This window comes from Sander vitreus, chromosome 6 (assembly GCF_031162955.1).
Source record: "Sander vitreus isolate 19-12246 chromosome 6, sanVit1, whole genome shotgun sequence".
NCBI classification, from domain to species: Eukaryota; Metazoa; Chordata; class Actinopteri; order Perciformes; family Percidae; genus Sander; species Sander vitreus.
Window position 1 is genome coordinate 25,295,911 of NC_135860.1, and position 18,020 is coordinate 25,313,930.

The window sequence follows — 18,020 nt, forward strand, 5'->3', positions numbered from 1 at the left end:
TTGTAGACGTTTAAGCCTCCGCAGGAAGTAGAGCTGGCTCTGGCCCTTCTTGTAGAGGGCCTCTGTGCAGCCTGTCATCCAGGTGCACTCTGAAGTAATATAGGAGTGAGCCACCTCAACATCCTCCCCTTGATGGATACATGGGTAGGGCTGCACGATATGAAGAAAATATCTAATTGCGATTATTTTTGACTGATATGCGATTGCGTATGATTCACAATATCATTGTTCTCATTTTCATTGAAAAATATAAAAAATTTAGGGCGGCCTCTCACCCAGTAGAGCGTGCGCCCCATGTAGGCTGAGTCCTTTGCAGCGGCCCGGGTTCAAATCCCACCTGCCGCCCTTTGCTGCGTGTCATCCCCTCTGTCTCTCCCCACTTTCCTGTCTAATCACTATCTAATAAAGGGAAAAGCCCCCCCCCCAAAAAAAAAAAAAAATTATATATATAAAATGTAATAAATTAAATTATTATAGTGTAATTTCTGCAATGATTTGTTTTCTTTAGGATAGGATTTATAGGCTGGAACGTCTCTGCAGCACCACAATACTTCAAAATGGTTTGACACATATTTTGCCTTTAACAAACATTGACTCTGTGTGGTGAACAGAAGGGGTCCCCTGGGGGGCCCCTATGTTGCTCATCACAGTTCCTGACATACATAATGCTTTGTTTTTTTCTTATCAAACTTCAATGAACGCACAGTTGTTGGTGAAGAATCTGGACACGTCAGTTGTGACTGGCTTTCTGTTCAGAGTCAAAAACTACTTTTGGCTGCCAAGAAATGACACTGTCTGGTGAAAGTCTCAACCCACAAGCCCTTGCAGGCAGTCAACAAAAGAAGTTTCATGCTCTAATGCGAATATCTAATAATCTTTGAAGTTCAGATGATGGCCAAAAGGCCTGGTTTTTACATTTTAATGTGACGATACAAGTCTCTGGAGTAGGTTTGGCCGAATCTTGCCTGCATCTTGGTTGCATTTGCACCTGGGTTTTATGCTTTCAAACATCATTGTGACTGTAGGAAGTTTAGTATTGTAGGTGTAAAGGGAGTGTTCAAGAGAAATGAGAAACAGTGCTAATCCTAGCTGGAGTTCACTGTTTAATCCCAAGGGAGACACTGCTAAGACAAGGCTTCACTACTTACATCCACCTGTGTGAACAGATGAGCCATTCAAATTGTGAGGTATGTGTGTCTCCTCTGGATAACTGACAATAAGTCATGTGTTGTGGGAAAAAGGGGAAAATGGAGTGGTGGGGTTGTTCGGAAAAGGAGGGGAAAGTCAGCGGTGTAGGAGATTGAGGGGTAGGGGTGGAGTGCGAGGGAGACTGGGTGGGTTAAAGTTGAGAGTACTTACTGGAGCACATGTTGAGTTCAGGGCTGCGCATGCCGTAGTATCCGGCTGGACAGTCGTGAAGACACTCCCCATACTGCCTCATCCTCTCTCTCCGCAAAAACAGGAAGAGTTTGGGCTGGCAGTTTACACAGCCGTTGTCCCTGGAGCACACCGAGCAGCCTTTACAGATGGGGTACGCTCCATAGCTAGCTGCAGGACAAACACAGAAGAGTAAACAGACAACAAAGGTGATAAAAAGATGGAAGTAAATACGTAAAGGTGTCAGTATGCTTCGACCAAAGTGCTTATTAAATGGTCGATCTGAAACCACCTCCCTACACACACGTTTTTGATGCTGACTTGGGGCTTCCTCCAACAATTTTTGTAACTTTCTGAAACAAAAATCCAATAAGCATGCCAGCTTCATGCAGCGAGTAGCCAGGTGTACGCATGTGAGAAAACAAGATTAGAATTTTTATTTCACGCCCTCTATTTCATTCTTTACAAAGATTTCATACGTACAAATGAGTGCCGTTTGAGTGCTTGAATGCCTTTGAGGAAGGATTGTCCAAAGTGTGTGCAGTTATCTGAATTTGAATGATCATCACATCTCACCAATCTCTATGATGGCAGAATTTTTACCCTTTCGAATGGGATTGTTTAGAACAGCTTTAAACACGTTTGCCTTCAGACGTGGTCGGACGACCCGTAGCATTAACTTGTTCATTTTCGAGCATAGTGTGTACTATACATTGAGCATTAACAACAACAAAATTTGCCCTAGAAATGAATTACAGCCTACAAGCTAACTGGCTTCAAAACTATGCTAACACATTGGCATGCTTTTCACTGTTTTCGAGAGAGCAAAGACACCAAACCTCTTGGCATTGCTACCTTGGGCATTGCACAACGCTTGCACTTTACACCTCACCACTGTGCTCAATATACCTTCAAATAAGCAACATGTGAGATGACCATTGACCGTGACGTAACATGAAAGCGACCAGTGATCGCCAAAAAGGATAAGAAAGTGACATAAGAGTGACATGACACAGTCATGACACATGAACCCTAACTTGTCATGACAAAAACCGAATGACAATAAAAGAAGCGTTATGTCATAAACGTTTATGACTTGTTTATAATGTTTATGACACGTTCATGACAGTGTCATGTCACTCTTATGTAGATACCTTCAAGTAAAGTGTAACCGGAAGTTTTAATGCACCCATCCTTTATTGATCTTCAGATTGCAACCCATTTCTTACTCTGAAGGACGATTATTGACTGCCTACTGTTATGCTAAATTGAAACACAGTGCGTTAAATTCACATTTAGCTCATTTTGTTATTCAATTTTCCTGGCAGTTTCCTGCTGCCTTGTGCATGATCATGATGGTGACGTAAACCCAATTACAGTTAGGGTTATGCTGCAGTGAGCATAGCTCCTACAGCTCATCATGTTTAGAGGGCCGAAGAGAATGTAGCAATGTTTAAAGCACTATGGTTAGTTTTTTGCTACAGCCACATTGGAAGATGGATCTAACATTGTGGTTGAGAAGGCTGTTTATTCTGCACTAGTAACAGAAAAGCAGAGTTCTTTTAGATCGTTGTATCATCCCTCTTGTGTGGATGACCCGGACTTTACCCCTGATGACAAAGACAGGGTGAACTCGAGGCAACAGACTCAACTGTGGGAGGCCTGACCAGTAGAATACAAGCCGAGTACAAGAATGAAACCAAAACAACCATAATAGATATATCAGCAGGATGTTCTCTAACTCATAGTAAATATGTCCAATTCAACAATTTGTCATTCATACAAACTCTGGCTCCCCTCTCGCTGTTCGAATGCTGATTGGTTATGAATGTGAATATTGCATTAATTCTGGTCAGAGCTGGCCTCTTGAATGATTTTGTTAAGACAGCCGATGAAAGCCCCCAAAACCTCAGTGGCTCTGGCCACGGCTCGAGTTGCCTGAGGAAGACAAAGGAGCCAGTAACAAGACAGCCCATTCCACAATAAGTGACTTTCAATGTAAACTCCTTAGTGTCCCGTTTACAGGAAAATGTCCTTGGGCGAATCCAACCTCTCCAAACGAAAGACACTTCAGCTGATCTAAGCCAAGTCTTAAATATCACAGGCAGGGGCCGCATAACAGCGTCGCTCAAACTGAGCGACCTACCACAATGCTTAATAAAACACGGTGCAGCAAAGTGGACAAACCCTAAGAGACAAAGCAGAGCATGCATGCGTTCCTGGCTGTGGATACATCAGCATATTAGATTTCTCCTGAACAGATTCACCCAGACTAACGTGAGCGCTAAGTGGGCCCAGTGCAAGCATCAGTTTGTAATCATGTAAAAATCAGTCAGCGAATGTCAGACTCATCTTCTTTCATTTCTTTTGTTGGTGTGCTGGGAGACGGTCTTCTGAGAGATATGTTGGCTCTGCCAAACTACACTCATTCTCCTGAAGCCGGAGTGGATGGAAGTAAGATTAAGTGCGAATCAGAATGTGTCTCTGATGGTCTATAGGGAGGAGGTTTACAGCGACACCCCATCGATCACAGCAGCGCCGGGAAGTGTGCTCCAAGCCCATCCATCACACAGACTGGTGATTGTTCATCTCCAGTCAGCACTCGCTCGATAAGACATAAAGGAGAAAAGACAGAATTGGCTTTTCCAAATCTCAGATGGAAAAATGTGTCTTATGTTCAACTGACAATCCAATATCTAAGATATTATTTCCTATTTCAGTTGTGCCAATGCGGTTTGTCTCTCAATTCAGTACAGCTTCTTCAGAGTTACTTGGCTCTACTTGGTGGACACAGGAGCTGTTTATCAAGTTTACAACTGGCTTATAACTAAGTACAGTATGTCAAATGTAAAGCTGTTTTTTATTTTTATTTTATGGTATAGTTTTGTATAGTTTTATGTCTTGCAGGAATTGCTAAAATAATGTGCATTTATATCTTGCTATATGTTCATATTTATGTATTATCACACATAAAATTGAAATAGGCCTACTTACATTTAATTACTTACATTAAATTAAAACAATAGTAAATGTCGATTTTGTTTAAAAAAAAAAAAGCTGTTGCAGCTGTATTAAAACAAATTCAGGTAACACCACAAACGGAATTTCTAAAATATATCTCATATTTCATTCTATCAATCCTTCCATTCAGTAAAACTAAACTGCAACATTAGACCTAACCTCATACTTAAACATATATGTCTGTAGAATATACAGTCTGGATGTGTTTACAGCAAACTGACATTCACATTAGCTTGGTCACATTTACTCTCTCTGCCCTCGCCAAACTTGAATACAACACTGACAGGAAGGGAAAGCCAACTTGGCAAAAGTAAAGAACTGTGAAGCTGGAAAGCTTATCTCCCCAGTTTGTTATGAGTGTGCTCTACTCTATAACTATTGACAGAGTGCTAACAATACTATCCTAACAATAATAGAAAAATAAAGTCAGGGCCTGTGGTTAACTTAGATCATTGGCCAGTCAATCAGCAGAGACATTACAGTCACTGAAAAGTTTCATTATGACTATGAGTCAAAAAAAGCCGCCTCACTCTTTGTTGTCAAACATTTGTTTTGCTGGTTGCTAATCTCGCAATGCACGCTGATTGAGGACAACATAATCATGCGCCGTTTGAATGCAGCAGATCCCACATCCTGGAATTAGCGTACGATTGGGAGGAAAAAAGGGGGGAAAGGAAAGGCTGTACACGGTGCAGAGAAACTCTTTTGGTGCTGATCTTGGGAGATTAGCTTGTGTGTGTGTCTGTGGAAAGGTTTGGAGGTTCAGGCCACAGGTATGTCAGGAAGGAGGCCACAATTCACAGTGTCTGGAGCAGCGCTGTCCAACTCTCGTCCTACACTACCGGCATAATGTCTAGCGCACTTTACATCAATCTGTCGACCGCCAGCAGGTTTCAGCCATTCTTAAAGAATATACATGTGAATATGATTTTTGAGACTAGAAGAAATATAAGAGTAGCGTCTTTACAGTAGAACTGAAACTGTTGAAAAAAGTATTTGGAAGAGGCTTAAAAATCTTTACCACAGGGTGCTTTAGCAGCATGAAAATTGAAAACAGTTTGCCAAAGCATGTAGTAGCCATGTTTTAAAGTGGCACTGAAGAAGAGAAAATCAAAGGGAAATGGGTAAAGTGTTCTTCAGTTCTTAAGTCTCTATAGATCATTGCAGCTTAACCTAATTTGGCAGGAACATAATGTTTAGTGTGCTGGGGGATGTGTTCTGAGTTATGGATGTACTTTTTGTTTTGCAGATTGTTTCATATGTCTTCTTTTCTCAAACAGCAGACATATTCAATCCCAGTCCTTACTATTGATAACCGCGTTTGACACATGTTGAACTGCACTCTATGGCTTCTTCTTTACCCACAAATCACGTAACGCCTCGGCTCTTCTAGCGTTTCTTCTGTCAATCACGTTGACAGACACATCGAAAAGCCACGCAGAAAGTGGCCATTGTGAAATTAGAGATACCAGGTTTACCATACATGTTTTTGAAGACAGTAGAGGAGCGTACACGCCATTCGAAGTGCCACTCCCTGTGCACGATAAACCGATGCCGTTTACGGTTTCAACCACAGAATACATATTACGTGAAACAAAACAAGTCCGCAGTTCCCACTTCTGACAGCTAACTGTGGATCCCTCTAAGCCTTAAGTATTGTATTTACAAAAGCCAGGGTCCATATGAACATCACTGAAGGAGATTTTGCAAGAACCTTTAAACACAAAGACTTAATAAGTGCCTCAATGTGTCATGTCTACAGGGCAGAGGGCTGCTACAATGCTGCTGTTCTTGTACATGAACCACATGAAGGATCCTTCATTATGTTCTTTCTCACACATCAACAATATACTGTGACAGCTTGACTGAGGAGGATTTTGTGTAACACATTTAAAAATTTCGAGAGGGGAACTTTTTGTGCATGTTTTAAAAGAATATTTCAACTTTTTGGGCCGCTCGCTTAATGGCTTTCTTCATTTTACGAGAGTTAGATGAAGAAGATATACCACCCTTATGTCCGTGTGTAAATATGAAGCCACAGCCAGCCCCCTGTTAGCTTAGATTAGAAAAAAATCTAGAAACAGGAAAACAATCATGCTGGCTCTGTGAAAGTGTTGTTTTATAGTAAACAAATTATATGACGTGTTATTTTGTGAGCTTAAGAGGTGCTAATAGGCGGATTTCGTTACCTTTAAAACAGAGTCAAGCTAGCAGTTCTCCTGTTCCTGGTGCTTTAAACTAACCGGCCGCTAGCTTCAGCTACATATTATGTACGCCTATAGACATGAGAGTGGTTTGGATCTTCTCATCTAACTTTCGGCAAAAAAGTGAAAACGTTTACTTCCCCAACACCAAGACAATTTTTAATAAGAAAATCACAATTAAGACCATAAAATAACATTACTCGGTGAAATGGCCTTGCAAATATTCATTGATAAGTATCTAGGATGTTCAGGTGAAGTTTTGTTCTTTCATTCATGCGAAACAGTCAAGCTCACAACATGAAGAATGACAGCATGTTTGGAGCGTAGCACTTTCATTCTACACCCGCAGGCTTGCTGGGAGGTTTGTTCTGAAGCAGCTCAAGAGCAATTAGGGCCACAGTAAGATCCAGCAGAAACCCAAACTCTGTCTCAGGTACGTTTTTATGAGTCCAAAGCAAGCGTGACAGACTGCGCTCGAGGCTGCCAAAAGCCTCCACATATACAGAGGGTTCCACCTACAGCCGTCTCACTTCCTGCCTTCCACTCACCTACCGTTACCCATGAAATCATTCACATTGACCCATTCCAACTTGCTGCAACCCGAAACCCTAACAAGGCAAATTGCACATAATTTTAGTGTTTCTTTTAGAGCCCCGAACTTTAAATTGAGAACAAGAAGACATTCTAACATACGGTTTTACTGATGTGGACTCTTGTGAGCTGACTTTGATAAAAAAAAAGTAGCTGAAAACAGATACTTTGGAACCATTTGCAGCTCTTTAAATTTGACAATTTTATTATGCTAAAGAATAACATAAAGAAAATGCATTATAGTATTAGAAATATAGTATAATATAAACCTACTTTATCACATCCATTGACCCTAGTTTATTTGTCATGCATCATTTCAAACCACACAAAATGGAGAATGATAGCACAGGACACAAACTGGATAAAAGGTGTGTCTCGATTTACTAATTTGATCTGGAAGTGCAGCAGACTTGACGCAATGAATATCATAATGCAGCAGTGAATTCCAAACCCATCAAAGGGAGGACAAGAACTTATATTAAAATACAACTGTTTCTATTCTCACAGGCCCTCTGAGTAGCCTCCATTTCTCCGAGGGCCCCTGGTATGTAAATCTAATAATACATTCTGTGAATGCAACTTACCAGCAGCCACACTGTCCATTGTTTGGTAAAGGCACTTACAGTGCAGTCTATATGAGAAGGTTCATCACGTAACACGACAAAAGAGTTATTCACTACATAGATACTAACTATAAATGTCATATGAAGAGGCAGCGTTGGCAAACCTCAAGTTTTGGAGTTGCATAGCAGCAGCAGGTCAAAAAGATATGTGCTCTCATGTGGAAAGCATCACATCCACCAACAGAATTATACACTTTCCTCGTGGCACTGAGACAATTATTGTTTATTGTCCACCTCTCTCCCTAAATGATGGTATAAGCTTACTGCTGCTCCACTTTAGAGGAAAAAGAGAAAGCTTGGCAGAGAGAAAGGGTAGATACGGGACAGAGCAGCACCGCAGCCACCAGCCGACGGGCAGCGGCCTGAACCGTGAGAAGCAACGGGGGCTTTCTGGATCTCTGTTCAAACCCCCTAACCATCCAGGCTTACACTGTGTAGCTGTAAAAGGCAGCAGAGCAAACAATGTCAACCCTCGCACTCAGAGTTCACCAGCCGTTGATACATCTCAACATTGTTCAAGCTCGTTAAAAGCTAGTACATGGAAAATGAAATCAAACCGCCCGCTTTTCAGGCCTGTGACTTTATTTGTCATGGAACTGGAAGTTGCACTTAGCTCAAAGATTGTGGAGAAAAAACAGAAGGGGTAAGAGGGGGTACTTCGGGCCTGTACGCTGAAGGCACATTTCTGTTCCAATTTAGCAGAAAATATGTTGGACTTGCCTCCGACTCTTTTCCAGCTGGAAATAGTCAGGTTTTAGGATCTACAATTTTTTCCCCCAGTTTACTTTAACAGATCATACTGTAAGCACATGTTTATAATTTAGGACAGTCCTGCTGCTTATAATGATTTTGCAGCATGAGACTGAGCAAACACATTTGCTGTCAGACATAATAGTTTGGCTAAACTGACACAGATCCACCAGGCGAGGCAAGGCGGACAACACAGAGATTTGAACCTTCACTTGAAAGGGTGGCGGTTTATATAGTGAATGGGTAAAACAGGCAGCCATGGTTCAAACAGGCAACTGGAAAACGGGGGCCAATTTAAAGCTGCACTTTTTAGTGCACAATAAAACAGAAGCTCAAGGTAATTTACGTTGGTGTGATTCAACAGGTTGAGACACGTTCACATGCTGGTGAGAAAACTACATTTGAGTCATTGGATGACCACATCACCATCAAACAAAGTGCTTGTTCTTAAAGGAATGCTTCCGCATTTCCCACGAAATATGCTAATTTGCTTTCTTGCTCAGTTGGAGTTCATTGAGAAGATCGAGATCATTCTCTGGAGCAGTAACTGCCTGGAGTCTCTGCTGGTATAGTGGTGAACTGTTGTGAACTGATTAAACAATCAAGATATAACCTGTTAATCAGTGAGAATCAGGGGTGCTAATAGGCGGATTTTGTTTTCAATTTGGAAAGAGCAATGCTAGCTGCTTTCCTGTCTCCAGTCTTTATGATAAGCTAAGCTAACAGCTGCTGGCTCAGCTAGAAATTTCTTCGTACAGATGTTAGAGTGGTATTGAACTTTTCATGTGATAATTAGAGCTAGATATCAAACTCTCAGCAAGAAATTCAATAAGCATATTTCCCAAAATGTCAGACTATCTCTAAAACGTGACTTTGTAACTTTTGCTGAGTGACAAGTATAAGATAAGGCTAAATGCTACACTTCTGTTTAGCTAGTAAGTAGGGTGAATTAAGGGTGATTGGGACATAAGGTAAAATGGTACAGCATAACTATATCAAGTTTATTATCTCTCCTGATATGTGAAAATAAGCCCTAGCTGTGACACCACATAATCAAAATTGCATGCCCTCATTGGTGTTATATCACCTTGGTGGGCGGGGCAAGCATCAAACAGGAAGTTGACCCTGAAATTGGTTAATGGAAATCAAACTGTGAATTAAATTGTGCAATAATTAGCTTACACTAGTCTAAATCAATAATAAGATGTGCTGTCCCAATCATCCAAATGTTACATAAAAAAGGTTTTGTGTCAGTTTACACAAAAGTGTATGGCACGTCTCTTTGGAATGTGATAAAACCTTCTTTCCTCCGCAAATGGATAGGTAACGATAACACCTTCAGTATTACAGAAATGTATCATGTGTTGGGAAAATTCCTTACATTAATGGCAAGAAAACGTACACAAGACGAAAATTCCAAAACTGTCCCAATCACCGTTAATTCACCCTACTACTGTTACTAGCTAAAAGCTTAGCTATGTTACAGTAGCAAACGTAGACAAAAGTCATAAAGTCAGCAAACTGACTCAATACTGTTTGTCAGATAGCGTTATCACTTTGTTAAAGGATAAATCCAGAGCAAAATGGGGTTAAACCTAGGGGTTTATAACACCGAGTTTATATTGACACTGAGTCAACTGTTCTCTGGGATACATGTAAACCCAAGCATTGAGAACTTTGTAAGTGTACAGACAGTTTATTAAAAAGATAGTTTTAGAAAGACAGTACCGTTTACATATACGGTACAGACGGGCGCCATCTTGGGAAAACAGTCGATGACCAGTCGAATGACGAACGCCGTGCAACCAGTAACATAACTCAAGCACGGCGTTCGTCGTTCGACTGGTCGTGACTGTTTTCCCAAGATGGCGCCCGCCTGCTATGCTACCGTGGAAGTGTGGTGCTATTTTGAGCCTTGTCAGTGGTATAGAAATAGCGATTTGTTTTTACTTTAGCCATGCCCCGACGACTAGCGTTATAAGCTAATTAGCGGTTTCACTAAAACTGGTCACATTTGATTAGCATGAAAACATATCCCAGAGAACGGTTGGACTCGGTACACGTGTTATAAACCCCTAGTTTCATTTTGCGCCGGATTTGTCCTTTAACATTAACTAACATAGCCACCGTAAGCTACTGGTCATACCGGACCAAGGCTGCGACAGCACCTCGAGTGTATTGAGCTGCACTGGCATCTGTACAGTGTTGATAATCTCTGTCCTGTGTTTCTGAATTTGCAGCCAGTCAGAGACATTGACAGTGTTTCTGAGTCAATCTGGAAACACTCTGTGCACCTTTCGCCCATCTGTCCAGCTGAACTCATTATGGCTCGCACCCCTGCACTCTTTCCGACTCTATATGAAGACCCTTGGTTAGTTCACTTCCTTATTAATATCTTTATGATGGATTATGATTTAAATCCCATGTCCTGGGTCAGATCTCACATCTGGATCCCCTGATGTGAAAGAGACCTCATGATTCTTGTTTGAGGAAAATCTGAAATAAAAGGTGACCTGGCTGACCTAATCTCACGGTATGTGCTGCAGTCTTTTACTTACACCTTCTGCCACGTTGATGGACACTTGACACTAGCACACTTGACCACAGCAGACACGTGATCGCCATGGAAAGCTCCACGGTCACACAGGAGGAAAAAACTGAGAGAATAACCTTGATGTGGTGGTCAAGTAACAGCATGGCCTCTCCACTGTGGGTTGCGGTCTTATAAAATGTTTTACAGTTCAGTCGGGCCTTGAAAACAACGGAATATCTGTGCACAGTCGATGTCAACATAGCTTAAACAATGCACTAAAACAACGCAAACCTCTCATCAGCTTAACATTTGTTCCAGTGAAGGAAAAATCCATTCTGAAAGACAGCTTTAACACTTAACCAAAAATAACTACTGCCATTTATTTTTGGTGGTGGATTTTGTATAATAACGTAGGACCCTATGAAATCCGTTTTATTTTTTTTCAAATTCCGTTTTTTCGGATTTATTTTTAGCCCTTTCGGATTTTTCGGATTTGCTTGTTTTCTTTTCACTTCTAAGCAGTATTGACCTTTAGAAACTCAGTGACACAAACTCACAATTCACCCTTTTTATTGAAACTGTTAATATATTCAGCAAAGCATATTAAAAATTACCTAAATAAAAGGTAATTGGATGCTCACCTATAACAATGTTGAGGACACTGCGATCTCGATTGTCAGAGGTTTCGTCGACAACAACGAAGATTTTCTTTCCACGGATCTCTTGCAGCACTTTTTGCACGTGCTGGTCAACAGTGTTGGGCAAGTTACTTCCAAAATGTAATACCTTATAGATTACTAGTTACTGTCATTTGAGAGTAATTAGTTATATTACAATATTACTGTCTCTGAATTGTAATGTGTTACTACTTTTGCATTACTTTTGAATTACTTTCACCAAAATAACAGCGGAAGTTTGATTTGGCAGCTAGCTTGTGAATTTCACCACCGGATCAATAAAGTCTCCTCTTTATCCACTTTAATACATCGTAGATTATTCATAATATTTTGTATAATTAATATGAATATGCAAAGTAACTAAAGCTATAAAAATAGATAAGTAAAACGTACAATAGGCAAGTAGGAGAAAATGAAACTACTGTTGAATAAGAAATTCATGTTGTTTAGTTTAAAACACTCTAAAGGAAATGGTCAATTATAGTGTGATTAAAACTCACTATTTACATTATTTACAGTACTTGATTTACAGCTGATATGTGAAAAGGTACACAACCTTATTTAACAGTAATTTAGTTTTACTGCTAACCGTCACAGAAAGTGCTTTTATTTTGAAGTAGTCTACACGGAAGTTGTCTGTTGTGTACTCTTGCTAGCTTACTGAGATGAACGTGAGACGCTAGATGCAACATGTCCGTCAAGCTTAAAGCGTAACTCTCGCCAAAATGCATCCTAGGGTCTTTTTGTGAATGTACCCGAGACAAACTTTTGTTTAAAAGCATATTTAGAATGGAAGCCCCACTTTTAAGATTTACCGTAATTTCGGTCAAATGGCCTTTTGAATGGGAGTCCTAGGGGCACTTCTATGATAGCCTCAAATTCGCTATTTTTAAAACACTAAGAAGGCTCGACACAACATGAAACTTTGCTCGAAGTATGACCAGGGGCTCTACACATGAACTCCAGCATTGAGAACATTGTTTGTGTACACAGAGTTAACTAAAAAGAAAGGTTTTGAGCAACTCACGTTAGCAGTTGTTTACGCTATCCGCCATTCTCTCAGTCAAAAATAGGCGATCTCCGAATGCGAATGAACGGACTCCATAGGAGGAAATGTCATTCTTATATGAGGCTCCTTTTTTAACTACAAAGTCAATATTGTGTTTCACTAACGACAAAACAACAAATTATCCGTGCATTTATATGGAACTAAGCTTTAGGAGCGTTCCATCTTTACTCTCCTCCCTCGACTATTTTTGACTGGCTCGATGGACGGCAACCGGAAAAACAACAGCTACAGTGAGTTGTTCAAAACCTTTCTTTTTAGTAAACTCTGTGTACACAAACAATGTTGTCAATGCTCAAGTTCATGTGTAGAGACCCTGGTGATACTTGGAGAAAAGTTTCATGTTATGTCGAGCCTTCTTAGTGTTTTAAAAATAGTGATTTTGATGCGATCATAAAAGTGCCCCTAGCACTCCCATTCAAAAGGCCATTTGACCGAAAAACGAAGATACAGTAAATCTTAAAAGTGGCGCTTCCGTCCTAATTATGCTTTTAAACGAAAGTTTGACTCGGGTACATTCACAAAAAGACCCTAGGTTGCATTTTGGCAAGAGTTACACTTTAAGTTGCTCACTTTCTTGTTTGTAAAACTACAACATATTGAACAGTAAATGTTCACAGTAAAAGAAGTAAAAGCGTTTTTGGGCATCATTCGAAGCAATTCCACTACAGGCATAGTTACTCTCCATGGCTAATAAAATGCAATGATATCACGTGTAGCAAGCCTCAACATTAATTCCCAACGTGTTTATATCTGTCAGCAGTTCGGACACACTGCTGTCCGCGCTGACATACCGTCACCTGTTGGGACACAGATGTTGTCCATACCGTCTATGGTTCTGACCACGGGAACAGTGACGGGACAGCTTGCTTCAACGCAGCGTAATAACTCCTGAAAATAATGTCCAACTCGCAAATGTATCTGACATTTTTTACTAGGCAACATGGCAACATGTTTAACAATGCCATTTGGCCACGGTTTAGGTAGAGACCTTTCTACGCTTGTTGTTGAAAAATGAGAAGGAAGTAAAAAAAAAAAATTGTTTATTTAATATATCAACAAAATATATGCAAATTCCGTGCGATTCCGCGTGTATGAGAGAATTCCGTTTTCATGTGTAGATTCCGTGATTCCGTCCGTGTTTTCCGCATCACAGTCTCTGCAGTCATCTCAACCATCGAATACAGCAACAGAAATGTTTTTTTCTGTGAAGAAATGTGTCACGGTGTTGGGCAAAAAACAATACACCACTAAATGTTGCGTTAAAATGCATTGTAACTCGCGTTACTGTGATTGTAACGAGTATAATACTACCAAAATGTAATTAGTAATGCGTTATATTACTGTGTTACAGCAAAAAGGAATACATTACTGTAATTGCGTTACTTCTGTAACACGTTACTCCCAACACTGCTGGTCAAAGACCCGCGGCAGGTGGGTCTGCCTGAGGCTCCTGGCGTTTTCTGGAAGTGCGCCACCCTGCTTGCAATGTTTAACAAGAAACGGATGTATCCTCTTCATTTTCTCAAGAGGTATGTCAGCTTCAGCACACACTGCAACAAAATCTTCCACAAACTCACGCCTTGCATCTATTGATTTTGTCGTTGCCTCAATGGTAACCTGGAGGGATTTGCCCGCTGTGGATTTAGCTTTGTTCTTGAGATGTAACTTTTGATTTCAAATGGTCGTTACATGTGTCTTTGCTGGTCCAGTCAACAGTATGTTGACAAATCTTACAAAACAGTTGTTGTCTAGACTCATAGTAGTCGTTGGGGTATTGTTCAGCCCGGTATTTAGCAGTCAATTGAGAGTTTCTTAATTTTTTTGCCACCGTTGGCTTATCAGGAGCAAGGGGATTGTCATTTTGACAGCGAATAACTTTACATCTTAAGCGTTTAAAGACTTTATTTGTCCATTGTTTATTTCTAAAGAAACACGACAATGTATAAAAGACTCCATTACCTTGTATCTCACGTTATGGCTCCGTAGCAGGCATTTCTGTAAAAATAGGCTAATGATTGTGTCATAACCACGGGACTTACTGTCGCATAGTAGAGGAATTACCGTGTAGTACAGGAGAAGCTTGCAGGCAGTTTCGACTTACATTAGCTGTTTAAGTTTAATTACTAATGTTAACTAGCATTTTAGTTAGCAATAATTAGCCTATGCCCATGTTATCTCCTTACATATACCTACGCTCTCTGTCTCTGCAATATTCGGAATGATTGAGATTTCTCTTGGCACAGCTACCAGAAGACTTACAACTTTCAGACAGGTTGCTCACGTCACATTTACGTCGTCTCTCTCAGTTGGAGGCTGCGCAGTAACGTTCGGCGCTCACCGGAAAAGTGCTTCTAATGGCCTTCGCTGGTCTCCATCCAGAGCAACGGGATCTGTTGGTCCAGTTTATATACTGTCTATGATCAGGAGCCACTCGCTTCGACATTTCTTTCCCCCCACACAACAAACTCAACGTGAACGTGAGGACGTATGGTTACTAGGCAACATGTTTAACAATGCCATTTGGCCACGGTTTAGGTAGAGACCTTTCTACGCTTGTTGTTGAAAAATGAGAAGGAAGTAAAAAAAAAGAAATTGTTTATTTAATATGTCAACAAAATATATGCAAATTCCGTGCGATTCCGCGTGTATGAGAGAATTCCGTTTTCATGTGTAGATTCCGTGATTCCGTCCGTGTTTTCCGCATCACAGAAATCATAGGGCCCTAATAACGGAACAGCTATTGAGTGGTTACACCAAAAAATAGTGTAAATTGCAACACTTCATCACAATATAATACATGAAACATCACGCATTTAGTGGGATTTTCCCTTAACCTCTACACATGCTAAAAGACTGAAGCCAAAAATGTGTCTCTCTTATCAAGGTTTCTTTTCAAATTAACCTGTCCCTCCTGCTGAGTGGCACAGGTCATCTGTCTTTGATTCTCTTGACCGTGAGACTCGCTTCATACGCCATTGTTGGTCAGCGCGGGAAAGGACTTCATGACACTCGGGAATGGAAGCACTATGGGAGTTCATCGATGACTCAGAGGGATAGACTTTAGCACTCTCTGGGCAGGCACTAGAAGATGAGCATGTGGTTTATGTTTCTTGCCAGCTCTTCCTCTCTCCCCCATCTTTATTCACTCTTTCAAAGAAAAAGGTTGACATTCTTGTGAAACGCCCCAGTCACTTTTGACTCATCTCCACCGTTTTCCAGCAACTCACTCCATACCTAGTGTAGTTCCATGAATGCAACATGATCTAAGATCTGTATTTAAGCATTAAAGTACAGCTGCAAATGGAAATTGGCGAGCATCATAGAAATTATGGATGAACTAAGGATTTTGAAAGACTATGCAGATTTAGTAAATATAAAACTTGAAAATTGTGTCTAAAGAAGTAAGATGATGAGTAATGACATTGGTTGATATCTGAAGACTGGACTTGATAAATGATGGCGTCTTTGTAAATGTGTGCCAAAAAAACATTGGACTTTTACTGCATAACTATGTGGGGTATCATCAATAATTGTATAGCTTTTAGTCGTGAGAGTCCCAAGATGATGCACGCCACATTTGGAAATGATTAGTTCAACTGTCCGAGAGGTGTTTGCAAAATACAGTAGATTTTTCAGAAAATTCAAATAATGACAGAATTCCAGAAATCTAACATGGCAAAAAAGAATGCAACTACGTGCAAATGATGGAGCTTCGGTACTATTTTGCTGCTGTGGGTCTAAAGACATTCATGATCTTATCGATAGATTTTCGCCTTAACCAGACATCAAAATGAAAGGCTTCAGTCAACAATAGAGCAGGAAAGCCAATAAATTAAGAGAAAAAAGACTTGCAAACAAAGTATGGAGGTTTAGAGTGTCTATAGTGCCCTTGAAAATTTAGCTGAAATATTGTTTTTTCTCATCCCAAGAAATCCTATTATCCGTGGGGAATGTGTGCCTCACGTCAGAGGACAGAGGAAAGATAACACAGATGGATGTAAAGATTGTGATTAGTATTTGTTATATGTCATATAAATCAGTTTAGGTACTGGAAACACCCCATTTTTTCCCCAAGTTCCTAAGTCTTTGACAGAAACCAATACAATACAAACTATGATGTGCAAGTGCAAAGTAAGAAACGAGCCCCAAAAGAAACGGAAAAGTTTTAACCTTTCATATTCAAAATATTTTCAATATTTACACTCCCTTAAATCCACTCAAGCTGTTGGGAGAAATGTGTTTTTTCCCCAATAGAAGGAAGAAGAGGGAAAAGAGAAAAAGGTGGGTGGAGGAAAAGGTGGAGTGGCTCCGATTAGCCCACATGTTGGTAATTTATCACACATAAACCTCACACCTAATTTTCACACCTGTAGCTCAACGTGCTGGAAGTCTAGTAATTCACTCACACACACACACACACACACACACACACACACACACCCACACACACACCCACACACACACCCACACGCTGCTGAGTGGGACCTGGCTGCAGGTTTCCCTCGGTGCGGGAGGAGGAGGAGGACATCACAGACGAGGATCAGTAAAGTTAGCGGGCATGCTTGGGATTTTTGCACCCCATGATGTAGCATTGCTCGGTCTCTCCCTCCCTAACCCGAGTACACTCTCCCTTCCCCATTTGTCATCACCTTGACTAACCCCATCCCGACTTCCAGCTCACACATCTGAGACACAGAAAGTGTTGGATGTGAATTGTTCATCCTTGCCAAAAAAGCACAGCATACTGTAGCTGCAAAGCCAGATGGGAAAAACTCATTGGAGGCGCCAGGGAGGGGCGTGGGGCTGCTGTAGCTACCCCTAGGATAGCAATAGCACCCCCCCCCCCCAAGTAATTGCTGTGGTGGATTTTATTAATCTTTATTCTTCTTGTGTTAATATCATAATTTATATTAAAAAAAGTATACATTAATAAACCAAACTATTAAAACAAAACTATTTTTAGATTAAAAAACATAAAGCCAACACAGGTGATCTGATTCGGCCAATGGGCGCGCACAGTTAAACTACTGACCTTACTTGCGCAGTATTTCACACAGAAGATGAAGAGCGCAATATTTTGGTAGCCGTTAGCATTAGCAAAGTGGGTGTAATAATGGATCGTTTTTTTACTCCCTAAATATCCACGTGTAGAGACTCAAACAAAACCTGGAAACT

General features: G+C 40.6%; 1 protein-coding gene across 1 annotated transcript in view; it reads right to left on the bottom strand.

Annotated features, from left to right (window-relative positions):
• The window catches only part of rspo2 (R-spondin 2), a 74,207-nt gene that overhangs the window by 39,195 nt on the left and 16,992 nt on the right, over positions 1-18,020 (bottom strand). The window contains exon 3 of the mRNA XM_078253577.1: positions 1,360-1,548. Coding sequence (XP_078109703.1) covers positions 1,360-1,548 — 189 coding nt within the window. The remainder of the gene's footprint in view (positions 1-1,359; positions 1,549-18,020) is intronic.